Here is a 13,696-nt window from a genome sequence, read left to right as displayed (position 1 = left end):
GTGGCATTCAATGAGAAAAGCAGGATGCAACTTTGTATCTTCAACTATGTTTAAAAATACATACATGCAAATATAAATAACCAGAAGTGGTTATCTGTGAGCAGTGGGATTACTGTTTATTTTTAAATCTTTTTTTTAATACTGGATTCCCCTCTACCCCCCCCTGCCCCCGCCCACAAATGAGCATGTAAAGTCGATATACTGGGGGGGAAAACCCAGTGACTAAACACATAAAATTAGCCCTAGCCAGCTTGGCTCAGTGGGTAGAGCATCGGCCCCGAGGACTGAAGGGTCCCAGGTTCGATTCCGGTCAAAGGCATATACCTTGGTTGCAGGTTCCCCGGGCCCTGGTTGGGGTGCATGCAGGAGGCAACCAATAATGTTTCCTTCTGTCTCCATGTTTCCTTCTGTCTCTCCCTCTCCCTTCCACTCTCTAAAAATGGAAAAATATCCTCGGGTGAGGATTTACAACAACAAAAAAATCCCAAAAGACAAAAACCATAAAATCCATAGAAACCTCTGCTTTGTCAGAGGCGGGTGGGTAGGTTCTCGAGTCTCAGGAGAAAAAGCACCGGATTGGGGCGGTTGTGGAGGCTTAAGGCAAGCCAGACTGGGTACCCACAGAAATGCCCCGAATCCCTGGGGCAACTTTTCCTGCTTTTCCTGTATAAGGAGGGAGCAACGCATCCCGTTTGGTGTAGGGCACCAATACTGCACTCCAACCCACAAGATATCTCTTCGACCGCTGGAATCTCCCTAATCTCTCCAGCCTCAGCTTTACCCTGTGCAATATGGCCGCAGGGGCGCTTACCTCATAGGTCATAAAAGCAACCATCCTAGCAGGCCCGTCCCGTGCATTACGCCCATTTTACAGACGAGGAAGTTGTGGTTTAAAGGGAGAGTAAGCAGCTCACCCAAGACCTTGAGAATGGAGTCAGAACTTAAACCTGAGCCCCCGGCTTCAGGGACAGAACTACTTTCAACTCAGGCCAGGCAGCCGGGACACACACACACACTCCGTGACCTGAAAAGGGCTGTGCCCACGTGGGCTGCCATTGTGACATTAGTTTGTTGTGCATTCCAAATGCTTTTGTGCTGATATATTTAGGACCTGCTGTGGAAGATGAGACTGAAGAGATTGCTGATTAGATTCTGTTTTGATTGGTGAAGGAAATAGTGCCTGCCACAGGAATCTCATTTCCGGAGGGATTTAGCCTTTGAAGAAGTGTCCGCGGGGAGGAGGTGCTGGACGGACTGGGTTTGATTTCTCACTCCCAGGTTCCTGGCTCTGTGACCCACAGAGCAGGCTGCCCTCGAAGAGCCTCAGCTCCCTCGCGGGGAAGTGGGAAAAGTAACCCCCACAGCTCCTGGGGTGGCCCCGACCGGGAAGGAGGAGGATGTAGGTAAGGGCAGGGTCATGAGTTCGGGTCTCCCCGGACCGATCTAACCAGCTTGGAGGAAAGACAGGCCCCGCAGGGAAAGAGCGGAAAGCAGCCCTGCTCACCGTGGAGCCACAGACAGGGAGGTGGTGAAGAGCCGCTGCTGAGAAGTGGCAGAAGATGGTACCCCCCCCCCCCCCCCCCAATCCTTCAGGTATTTGGGTGGAAAGAGGAAGAACAGAGTAAGCTACCAGACAGGGTGACCAACTGCCCATGGTGCCAGGGCCGAGAGGGGGGTATGCCGGCAGTTTTAGACTCTGCCAGTCACACAGGCTGTGTGGTCCAGGGGAGGCCCTCAGGGCCCGGGAACGGCCTCCCCTGTGAAAGGGAACGGGACCAGTTCAGCTCGGAGGGCAGGGGGAGTGCGGGCTTCACCTCTGCCACCCCGGCTGTAGTTCCCCAGTTGGCGGGGAGGATTCTGGAGGATTCGGGAAGGCAGAGCTGATGAGGGGAGGCTGGTGGGGAAGCTCAGCGCCCCGGGGTCACTTCTGCCCCAGAAAGGCTCTGGACCCCTCTGGGGCAGGCAGGATGGGGCGGAGGTGCGCGGGAGGGGGAGGATGGGGGGGGGGGAGAGAGAAGGGGAACCCCAGTGCGCATGCCCAGTCCCCCCCACCCCACGGGGGAGTCTCCCGGGGGCCGGGCTCCTACCTGCAGGCCGTTCGGGTACCCGTCTCCGCCCTCGGAGAGTGAGTCCACCAAGTCCTCCTCGTCCAGCGTGGCCCGCTTGTAGGTCGACATCTGCAAGGCCAAGTGCAGCACGGACTCCCTCAGCGCCTCCATGGCTCTCACCCCGAATGGAGAAGCGGCCGGGCGCGCGGCTGCCACCGCCACCGCCACCTCCGCGGCCACCTCCGCCACCTCCGCCCCCGCCGCGCCCCGCCCCGCCCCGGCCCGGACACCGGACCAGCCCACCGACAGCCCGCCGGGGAGGGTCCCGCCTCCCAGCACCCTGCACCCAGCGCTTCTGCAACTCCGCCCTCAGCCCAGAGCCCTCAGCCCCAGCGCCCACAGCGCTGCGCCCCAGACGCGGGGTCCCTGCCGCCGCCGCCGCCGCCGCCGCCGCCGCACGCCCCGCAGGTCTGGGCGGCTGGGCTGCGGCCCCGGCATTGCGCCACCTTCGCGGGCGGGCGGAGCCAGGTCCATGCACAGCTCAGGTCCCCTCCCCGCCCACCAGGAGACCCCCGAGGCTCCGGGGAGACCCCTTTTCCCGGGGATCAGGGCGCAGCGGCAGGAAGGGGCCTGACAGCAGCCTCTCCGGGTGGGAAACCTTCTAAGGTGACCAGACGTCGCGATTTTTAACGATGTTTCCCCGCATCCCGTTGCGTTTTTAAAAAGTCCCGATTTTTGGGACGCGGGACAAATTGTTAAAATCGGGACTGTCCCGCCGAAAGCGGGACGTCTGATCACCTTACCTTAAGCCCCGTCAGTAATGCCCGATGGCAGCCACCAGGAACCAGGTGTTAGGGAGGTGCCCCTGGTTTGGCCCACAACAGTGTGAGGTCCCTCCCACCGTTCGGCGGGGGTCCCCTCCTCTGAGCTGCCAAGATGAGCGGGAAAGAAGAGGCAGAATGAAAAAGACAGGTATCTAGCTCCTCTTCCCCGTCCTCTAGCTCTTTAAGCCAGAGTTCATGAATGGTTTCAGAAATTCCAGAGCACTCCCCTGACATGGAGAGAAAAAAAAGCTGAGAGCACATTTGGGTGGCTGGAGGGGAAGCCAGAGCCTGCCCCCAAGCTCCAAGCTGTGACTCCCTCCCCCTGTCCCCCCCCCCCCCCCCCCCCCAACCCTCAGCTCAGGTCTCTCAAGGAGCCAAAAGCCTCAAGCAGGTCTCTCTCCCCAGCCCGAGGCCTCCCTTCCCATGCGGGTGCTCAAGTAAAGACTCTGGAATTTACCCATGTTCCCTTGCACCCAAGACCCTAACCCTCCACTTCAAGTGAGACCTGGACTGCCTACATTTTCCCAGCTCCCCCCAAAGCACTTCTGCTCATGTCCCTATTTGATCCAGCGAAGCCACAGGCTCAGAGAGGGTCACAGCCACCCGGACAGCGCCTGGTCCACTCCTGCCCGCCCCGAATCCTCTCCGCAGCCACAGCGGGGCTTTCAAAGGCGAATGCGAACCCTGTCACCCCCTGGCTTACAGCTCTGCAGGGACAGTCCCCCGTGACTCTGCCCGCCCGATCCTCACCTGTGCTGTTCCCCACCTCACTCTCCTACACCCTCGCTGTGTGGCCTTCATGGTTGTTCAGATTCTCCAAGTTTCTCCTCCCCTCACCCAGACACTTATTGATTGATTGAATACATTTTTATAGATTTTTCTTAGAGAGGAAGGGAGCGGGAGAGAAGTATCGATGTGATAAACACCTATTGGCTGCCTCCTGCATGCTTCTACTGAGGATGGAGCCCACAGCCTGCGCATATGTGTGCCCTGACCGGGAACTGAACCCAAGACCTTCTGGCGCATGGGACCACACCCAACCAACTGAACTACACTGAACTTTATCTGGACTGGGGCCTGGTCTGGCAGAGAATCCCATCACCTGGCTGCTGCAGGGGCTCAGTAAACAGTGAAAGTGAGTGGAGCGGAAGTGACAAGGATCCTGTAAATCCCCCTGCATCTAACTTTGCAATGCCCGAGGACAAAGGACACTTGTGTAAGGGGCACAAGTCCGGGGCAGGCACAGTACTATGGCAAGAATTTTTTTTTTTTAATCTTCACCTGAGGATATTTTTCCATTGAATTTTAGAGAGAGTGGAAGAGAGAGGTGAAGACGGAGAGAAATATCGATGTGAGAGAAACACACTGATTGGTTGCCTACTGCATGAGCCCCAACCAGAGCCTGGGCTGGGGAGGAGCCTGCAACCAAAGTAAGTGCCCTTGACTGGAATCGAACCCGGGACCCTTCGGTCTGCAGGCCGACGCTCTATCCACTGAGCCAAACCAGCTAGGGCTTTACGACAAGAATTTTAATTCTGGAGCCTCGTGCCTCACCCCCACGGAGTGGAGGAGAGAAAGGGCCCTAGGCTTCTTTACATCACGCTGGGTTACAGCTGAGCCTTTCCTGAAACTAGGACAGCTGGTTACACGAAGTAACAGGTGTCAAACACTCAAGGAAAAGACGCTTAAGAAGTTCAGTTCACCAAGCATCCCCTCTTCCTGGCACAGCAGATACTACTTTCTGGACACCGAAGGGTCTGCTCGTCAGTTCTCTTACCCATCGTCTCATTTAAGCCTCTCACCCTCCCTCTGAAGCAGGAATTACTGGCCCCTTTCGCAGAGCCTAACACTGAGGCTCAGGGAAGAAAATTGCCCAGGTGCAGTAAAGCAAGGCTCCTCCCCCTTCATCTCATCTCAGAGGTCACCCTTTCCGGGAAGCTCGCCTGACCACCCTCCCCTGACCCCAGGCAGCCTCTGATCCCTGCTCTGTATCCCCCACACACGGCCTCGAACCCGTTTCCTTCTACGGAAGTACACAGCACTTTGGACTCTAAATGGGAGAATCTTGAAGGTAGGGATTGAATCTCGTGGGGGCTGGAAGCTCATGGTGAAGGTAGGAGGGGGGTAAGGGGGGGAGGGAGGGGAGCAAGAAAGACCAGGCTGCCCCTGCCCTGTCCCTCACTGCAGCCTGTCTGCAGACAAGGAGGAAAGCTCACTACCTCCCAAGCAGAAATCCACAGAGATGGAGAGCTGTTTATTTCTCCACAAAAGACGAGGGGCCCTTCCTGGAACGCCTGCCCGGGGCCCGGAAGTGGAACTGAACCCCGGAAGGCAGGCGTGGGAATGGCTTAGCGGGCTGTTAGGTGCGAGTTCGTAGGCCCCAGCAGGTGTGTGACATTCCAGCAACAATGGCAGCCCTATGTTTGTGCCCGCCCACAGCCAGGGCAGGGCTTTCCATTCGGTCTCGGTCTCGGGTCCCCACACCCACCTAGAGCCTTGGCCTCGGCCTCAGCCTCAGCCCGTATTGCTTACACTTTACAAGAGAAGTGGAAGGGGGTGGAGGGGGAGACCCAGCACCACCAAGTGCTGCTTGACAAACTCTCTCCTGACCCCACAGCGCTCTGCGAAGTGGGAACCGGCACCCCCACTTTACCGACGAGAAGGCAGAGGATTAGGGAGATGGGACTTGTCGGCTTCACCCCTCCCCGGGCCCCACCCGAGTCACCTGGCCAGACAGCCAGGGAGCCAGGAGGTGACTCCCTGCACCCCGACTTCAGGATTCTGCCACCCAGCGGCACAGCCAGCGGATGGCAGAGCTGGGCCTGGAGCCTGGGCCCTGCCTCCCGGCCCCACGCTCATCGCTCATCGCGGAGCGGGCAGCTGCTTCTTAGGTGGCACTGAGCCGGCAGGGCGGCCAGCGCCCCATCGCCCTAATGGCCTCATTTGTGGCTGTGGGTGCCACGCCTGGCTGCCAGTTTGTGGGGAGGACGTGTGTGTGTGTGTGTGTGTGTGTGTGTGTGTGTGTGTGTGAAGGGGGTGACACACACAACCTCTGCTTTGTGGAGCCTGTACCTTGATCTGCTGGTTGCTGTCCCGCCCCCTCCTCAGAGCCAGGGAGGATAATCTGGCCGATGTTCCCGAGAAGGTGATGAAAGTCAGGTGCGGGTGTGACGCTGCCAGCTCTGGAAACCCCACCCTGTGGAAATCACAGGCCCGGGGTGAACAGAAATGAGGAATCGAGATGCTCACGTAGCTCTGACCACAAAGGCCTGGTGGCTCTTGCGGGTGGCGTGCCCAGGGCAGGGATCTTCACCGAATTTCGGAGCGTGTCGGAGGCAGGAAAGAGCAGCTCCCGAGTGAAACTCACAGGCCCGGGACCAGGTGGCCACACCCTCCAGGCTGTTTCCAGGGCGGATTTCTGAGCCTCCGCTCTTAGGGGTACGGCCCTTTGTGGCCGAGGGCCCTGTCCGTGCCTGCCTCTCTGGTGCCGGCAATTAGCTGAGATTTGTTAAGTCATATGCCATCTCATAAACCACTCACATCATAGGTTAGTTAAATACTTGCATTTCATAGACACAATAAGATAGTAAACGCTCTAGTTCCAAACCTCAGCTCAGATCGCCACTCTGCCACTCCCCAGCTGTGTGACCTTGGGCCCGTGACTCGGCCTCTCTGGGCCTCAGCTGTCTCTTGTGTACAACAGGGATGGTAACGGCAGTACCTCCTTCGCAGGACTATATAGGGTGACACTTCCATGAGTTGGTAAGTGTTCAGAATAGTACTGGGCACACAGCAAGTGACTACTAAGTGTTAGCAGTTATTATTTGTGTAATTGTTTTTTATAAAACACGGGCTCAGAAACTTTCAATTGACTCCCACCTCCTAAGGAACAAAATCCAAACTCCTTAGCGTGGCATTCAAGGACGCCCCTATTGACCCTGAACCCACCTTCTGAGGCTCACCCTCCACAGACCCGTCAGGTGTCTGGTCATCACTCTGACCCCAGATCTATCTCTGCGGGTGCTGAGGGCTCCACAGGAGTTCACCGAGGCCCTGATGCTTGCCAAGCCCTGTGCTCCCCGCCGAGGGGGTAGCCCTGCATAGGATACGGTCCACACCCTCAAGGGATCGGCACCTGATATTCCGCCTCTCAAGACTGTGAGTCCTCCACCCCAACTACCCTTTTCCTCCTCTGGCCCACCTCCTCCCCAGCCTGAAGGAACTGTGCCCTGCCTGCTGGTGGGCCCCGGGATAGCACCTGCCTTACATTCAGGCCTCTGTCTAGGTGTCTTTATCCTGGAATAGAAAGGATGGGCAACAATCATCTTATTACCCTCTATCCTTGGTGCCTGGCACAGACCTGGTACATAGGTCACTGGTTAACCTGTATCCCAACTTGTCACTAAGGCATAGGCATCTGTGACTTCTACAAAGAAACAGAATTTAGTTGCTCGATAACAAGTAGGATTCAAATAGCACAACCATGGTTAAGGGCAAGAGAGTAAAAATATGGCCATCCCTCCTGAGCATGACACCACGCAACATCTGTTACTGCTGTTACATTATCCATTACACTGCTCAGTGTCTTTCACGTGTGAAATTTCTACGTGGTTAATTTCTTTTTAAATGTGCCACAAAGTTCCTGAGAGAGAAAACTGCTGATTTGCTTTCTGATACCAGGAATCATAGGAATTGGTCCTATCCCTTTTCCCCTTGGCTGCCAGGAAGCTCATAGCCAAATCAGAAACTCACCTATGGGCATTTTCCTGGTCTTTATGTTCAGCTTTTTCTTTACCCACATTTCCCACTAAATTTCCTCTTATCCTATTTTCTTTTTCTACTTCGTGTCATTTTATGGAATGCATTTTAATCATCACACATCCTGAATAGTGAATTAGAAAACAAAAATGTATTAGGAATACCCCTTCCCTGATTGATTCTCCTGGGAAGGTGGCTTCAAGGTTCTAACTCAACACTGGGAGCCTGAGGCAGTAAAGACAGACCCAGGTTTGACCCCAGGTTCCCTGGCTCATGTGACCACGTCAGTTTCCCTTGCAGGCCTCAGTTTCCTCATCTGTAAAAGGGGTTGTTGTAAAGAGTAAATGAGCTGAAACATGAACTTCCTGGTATGTAACATCCCATCCCAAAGCGAACCAGCACCTGATGGACATGCTGAAGCATACACCCCCTACCTGCTTTTCTTTATTCTCCTTCACTGCTTTTCCATCTGCTTCTGCCCTTGTCTGTATTTCCTGACCTTGGCCTTAGTTCAGCCAACACTTGGCATTAATCTAGCCCTGCTGCTGTACTCAGGGCAAAAATAACAGGCTGAATGTCAAGGTGAATGCCAACAGTGAGAATTCCAATCCAACTCACCAAGAGCAAGTATGCACTCCCGATAAATGTGATGTACGTGGTACTTTCCCGTCCTCCTAAAAACGCATTATCACATCCCAATCACACAGGTCCCAACCGAGGCACATTCCACAAAATACCTGCCTGGCACTTCTCAGAACTGCCAAGGTCTTCAAAAACAAGGCCAGTCTGAGGGCTGTCACAGCCAAGAGGAGCTTAAGGTGACATGACGACTGAATGTAACGGGGTGTCCTGGATGGGATTCTTGAACAGAAGGAGTATATTAGGTAAAAACTAAAGCAATCTGGCCAAAACCGGTTTGGCTCAATGGATAGAGCGCCGGCTTGGGGATTGAAAGGTCCCGGGTTCGATTCCGGTCAAGGGCATGTACCTTGGTTGCGGGCACATCCCCAGTAGAGGGTGTGCAAGAGGCAGCTGACTGATGACTCTCATCGATGTTTCTAACTCTCTATCTCTCTCCCTTCCTCTCTGTATAAACTCAATAAAATATATAAAAACAAAACAAAACAAAAAGCTAAAGCAATCTGAATAATGATAGGCTTTGGTTCGCAATCATGTATCAATATCAGTTCATTTACTGTGAGAAATGTACCATAAATACAGGGTGTGGCAAAAGCAGGTTTACAGTTGTGAGTATGTGAAACACAGTTTATTCTTGTCTTATTATTATTTATTAATTCTTACATTATTTTCCCTACAAACAACTATAAGCCTACTTTTGCCCCACCCTGTGTAAGATGTTAGTAACGGGGACCTGGGTGTGGGGTGTGAGGGAAGTCTCTGTAATACCTTTCCAATGATGCTAAAAACCTAAAACTGTTCTGAAATAAAACGTTTATTAAAACAAAACTGGCTTCCCCCTGAGACAGAAAACAAGAGTTGTCAACCCCAACACAAGCCCAGCACCGCCTACTTCTCGGGTCTTTTACACACTCATTTGTGTCTCACGATCACCCCGTGGAGTAAGCCCTGGGACGCCCATTTTACAGATGCAGAGACTGAGGCCAGAGAAAGGAGGCAGCGTGCCAGCTAGCGGCAGAGAGGGGTTCAACCTCTCAGGGCCCCGCCTCTTTTCTCATGCCACCTTAAAGCCTGGCTCTCAGAGGTGACAGGCTGCCCCGGGGAGAGGTGGGAAGTTGGGAGGCTATGACCGAGGGTGGGGGAGGGGGACTCTGTGGCACCCGGGGGGGAAAGGAGCTGGAGGCCTGAGCATGGAGAGGGGGGAGGGGGGCAGAAGTTAGGGAGAGGGTTGGCCTAAAGGTGAGACTCAGGGGGAGTCTGGAAGGGCACAGAGCGTCCATGGAGGTCAAGGTTGCTAACTGCCTCGTCGGGGAAGGTGGCAGCCCTGCCAGCCAATGAGTCAATCACTCTGGTCTGGACCAGCGTCCCAGGCTGGGCTCCCCGTGATGTGCGGGCAGTGGGAGACGCGCCCACACATGCAGGGAACGGGAAAACACTCAGCCACTCGGCCAGGTGTTGACTCACCTGCCCGGGGGCCCCGGAAGGCACTGAGAGCCTGACCTAGTGCTGCCAGCTGCCAGCCTCAGGGCTCACGGAGGCCACCCCACACCCAGAGCTGGCCAGCAAGCCTCCCTTTCCCCCTGACACAGGCCACCCATCACACCGCTGACCATCCAGCCCCGTGCATGGCTCCTACCAGGCCTCTCTCCGTCCCACCAGCCTGGCAGCTTCCATCTGTCACCTCTGCCCTTCCGTCCAGGCCCACCGACTCTGTCCCCTTCCCTCGAAGCCTTCCCCGATTAGCCCTGGAGCCCCCCGATCTCCAATTACCATCCCCTGTCCCCCCAAACCTCCATTCACACTCCCCAGTCCCTCATGCCCAGTTGGCTCCGAGCAGAACCTTCTAAATTGCCTCATATGATCCAGTCAGCCTCCTTCACACGCTGGCTCCCTGGAACTGGCAGAAGCAAGCCCGCTTCCTGGCCTGGCTCCCAGCTTCCTCCCCCCTCCCCCAGGCTCTGGCTCCTGGCTCCTGGCTCCTCTCCAGCTGCTCTCTCGCCACTTCTCCCTCACTTGGAGCCTCAGTAAAATACGAGTGTGCTTCCTGCTTCCAGGCCTTTGCCTATCTACTGCCCTCTGCCTGTAAGGACTTTCTTCTCCTCCTTCCTCCCGCTGACTCTTCAGCTCAGGTGCCTCTTCCTCCAGGCAGCCTTCTCAGACTTCACCATGACCCGTCCCGCTGGCTTCCCGGCCACAACCTGCATGGCCTCCTAGCGGCTCACCCCAGCGGACCGCAGCCAAGTGCAGCTGTGGGACCTGCACCAAGTCACCCCCCTTCCTTTCTGGGCTGTGGTTTTCTTGTCTATCAGATGAAGATGATAATGGTACCTACTCCTTCGGGTCTGTATATATATTAAATAAAACAAGACACACACAGTCCTCAGCCCCGTGGCTCCCAGGGAAGCAGCCCTGAGTAAATGCTAACGTGTGTGTGTGTGGTGGTGGTTCAGAAAGGGCTGGCTCTCCCAGTCACACTGAGAATGACGGAAGACGGGGTGGGAAGGAAAAACGCGGAGGACCGAGGTCACGCCAGGTGCCGGACCTGGTACCTGCTGACACCTGTCATCGCCTGACTCTTCCCCGTTGCATCCTGGGAAATGATCGCCATTTTGGGAGGGTGAGTAACTTGCCCACATCCGAGATCTGGTAAATAACAAAGCCTGAATCTACACCCAGAGCTTGTGGTTTTGCCATGACAACACGTAACATGGCAGCCCCCACCTACTCCATCCTTACTACGGAGGCCTCGCCTCCTCCCCATAACTTCTGCCCACCTTCCCCCTCTCCATGCTCAGGCCTCCATCCTTAGTCTCTGCCTCCTTTCTCTGGCCTCACTGATCTCTGTGCACCACGCTGGAGACAGACCAGAAACTTGCAGGACAGCCCGGTGAGTCCTCGGCCGAGGGGACCCCGTGTGCCAACGTGCTGGCCTAATCTCAACGTGCTGACATAAAGCTCAGGACAATGTTAATCTGTCTCGCTTAGCGATACTTAGGAGGACGATGGTGACAGAGCAGCCCAGTAATTAGGCTCCACCAGGAAGCAGCGCGTGGCAATGGCTGTAATTAGTATTTGTGTTGCACAGGGGCAGGGGAGGGCCGGGGAGGAGGAAGGGGGAGGAGGAAGCAGGTAGGGCAGGGAGGGGACTCCCAGGACCCAGAACGGAGCGTGGCCAGGGCCCTCACAGCTTGTGCCAGGCCCTGTGCCAACCAACTCATGTGGACCATCCTGCTGAACGCCCATGGTAACCCCGTGATAACGCCCGTGATGGGGGTCCTGTTCCCCTTTTCTCAGGTGAGGAAGCAGGCTCAGAGACGTCCGTGCACCTGCCCACGGCCACACAGACAGGGAAGAACGGAGCCAAGATTCACACAGGCTTGCCCACCTCCCACTCCAGCCCAGGGGATGCCCTGGACAGCGGGAGGTGGTCGGAGCCTGGGCTGAAAAACCAGGTCTATATTCTGTCCCAGCTGGACACTGCCTTACCCTGGGCCTCAGCAAGTGGCTTCCCACTCCGGAACACAAGGGGAAGGTATGACTGTCAGACTGGGAGTGGCTAAGGTGGACTTGGGAGCGAGGCTCCTTGGATCCTAGTCTTTGGGCAAAGCTATTCCACCATCTGAGCCTTAGTGTCCTTGACCGTAAAATGGAGGTAAGTGTCGCCCTCATAGGGTTGTGAGGGTTAAATATGTTTAAAAACTTAGAATAATGACTGACTATTATTATCCTTTAAGGGGGAAATATGGGCTTTAAAGTCCGTTTTTCCATCTGTAAAATGGGAAGGCAGTTGATGAATTAGACAGCAAATACCTTTAAGCCCTTTATTTAAAAAACTTAACATGGCAACCCAAATATAAAGGAGACACAAGCGAGGTCCTGGCCGCTGTGCCTCAGTAGTTGGAGTGTCATCTCATGCACAAGAAGGTCGCAGTTTGATTCCTCATCAGGATTATGGGTTTGATCCCCTGTCGGGGCGTGTACAAGAGGCAACCAATCCATACATCTTTCATATCGATGTTTCTCTCCCTTCCTCCCCTCTAAAATAAATTATTTAAAAAAATATTTTTTTTTTTTATTGATTTTTTTTTTACAGAGAGGAAGGGAGAGGGATAGAGAGCCAGAAACATTGATGAGAGAGAAACATCGATCAGCTGCCTCCTGCACACTCCCCACTGGGGATGTGCCCGCAACCAAGGTATATGCCCTTGACCGGAATCGAACCTGGGACCCTTGAGTCTGCAGGCCGATGCTGTATTCACTGAGCCACACCGGTTAGTGCTAAAATCAATTTTTTAAAAAGGAGAGAGATAAATGGGACTGCTGTTTACGTATTCACCGACCCATTCCTTAGCCCCAAAGCTGGCTTCCTCAGAGGTTCCAAGGAACGGAGTTTGAACATCACTCCTCCACATTCCTCTCAGAACTAGTGAATGGCTCTAGGGCTCTGATAAGGAAGGCACGGTGGAGGCAGGAAGTGAGCTGCCCAGCGGAGGTGGAGGTGGGCACCCGGAGGTGTGGGACAGGCCTGGCCATGCCCGACGTGGAGTTCCTGGGCCTGCCCGCGGCCACCACTCAAGCTAGATAACCATCTCCCCGAGAGGCAGCTGACGGCAGAAGGAAAACAATGGACCCGGTCAGGTGATGGACCCACATTCTAGCCCAGCCACGTGGCGTGGGCAGCTCAGGCCACCTCTCTGGGCCTCACGGTCCTCACGGTAAGGTAAGGATGACAGGACAAAACCAAGTCACATGCATGTGCAGGCTGTGCGACTGTGAAAGACTGCCCCGCGTTCATATGTTCACCTGTTCTTGTAGATTATTCTCCCTTCCTGAGAGCACAGAGTTTGGAGCCAGACTATGAAGTTCAAGTCTCAACTGCGCCATGTACTGGTTGTGCCAGGGTTCAGTTATCGAACTGTTCCCTCCTGTGAACGGGGACGAAAAGGACTTAGCACAGTGTTTGCTGCTCTTGGATCTGGGGGAACAATAACGAAGGGCAAACCTGCTCCCAGGGCCCTTGTCCAGTGCAGACATAGCTGACGAGGGGGAGTGCGCAGGTGACAAGGCAGTAGCTGGGATCTTTTGGTTCTGTGCTAAAGTGTGGCTCCAGCTTCCCTGGGCTACACTGTGGATATGCCTGTCCCGTCCTTAAAAGACCAATGCCATCCCACTGATTCCTGTTTACTGAGCATCTGTCATATGCCAGGCCTTCACCGTAACCCAGCCTGGTAGGCAGCACTGTCCCCATTTGCCAGATGAGGAAACTGAGACTCAGAGAGGTGATGTGACTACCACAGGGCCAAGGTGCCCCTTCTCAACGCACAGGACCTGGAGCCAGGCCCGGAGGACTTCTCTGGTGTGGAGGCCGCTGACGGGCCTGTGAGGACCCTGGGGTACTGGCCCCCATCACTTGGCATTCTGGCAGAA

At 55.1% G+C, this 13,696-nt stretch overlaps 1 protein-coding gene across 3 annotated transcripts in view; it reads right to left on the bottom strand.

Moving 5' to 3' along the window:
* Positions 1–13,696, bottom strand: part of ECE1 (endothelin converting enzyme 1) — a 95,237-nt gene that overhangs the window by 49,590 nt on the left and 31,951 nt on the right. Inside the window, exons 1-2 of one of the 3 annotated variants that reach the window (XM_036445757.2) lie at positions 7,842–7,920; positions 2,088–2,177 (exon numbers count right to left, since the gene is read on the bottom strand). In XM_036445757.2, coding sequence (XP_036301650.1) covers positions 2,088–2,177; positions 7,842–7,905 — 154 coding nt within the window. In that variant the 5' untranslated portion in view covers positions 7,906–7,920. Of the gene's footprint in view, positions 1–2,087; positions 2,220–7,841; positions 7,921–13,696 lie in introns of those variants that run through there. The other 2 variants (XM_045585077.1, XM_036445755.2) reach the window with 2 other exon arrangements.

Source organism: Pipistrellus kuhlii, unplaced genomic scaffold (genome assembly GCF_014108245.1).
Source record: "Pipistrellus kuhlii isolate mPipKuh1 unplaced genomic scaffold, mPipKuh1.p scaffold_m20_p_2, whole genome shotgun sequence".
In the NCBI taxonomy this organism is placed as follows: Eukaryota; Metazoa; Chordata; class Mammalia; order Chiroptera; family Vespertilionidae; genus Pipistrellus; species Pipistrellus kuhlii.
This window is presented reverse-complemented; position numbering and strand designations above follow the sequence as displayed.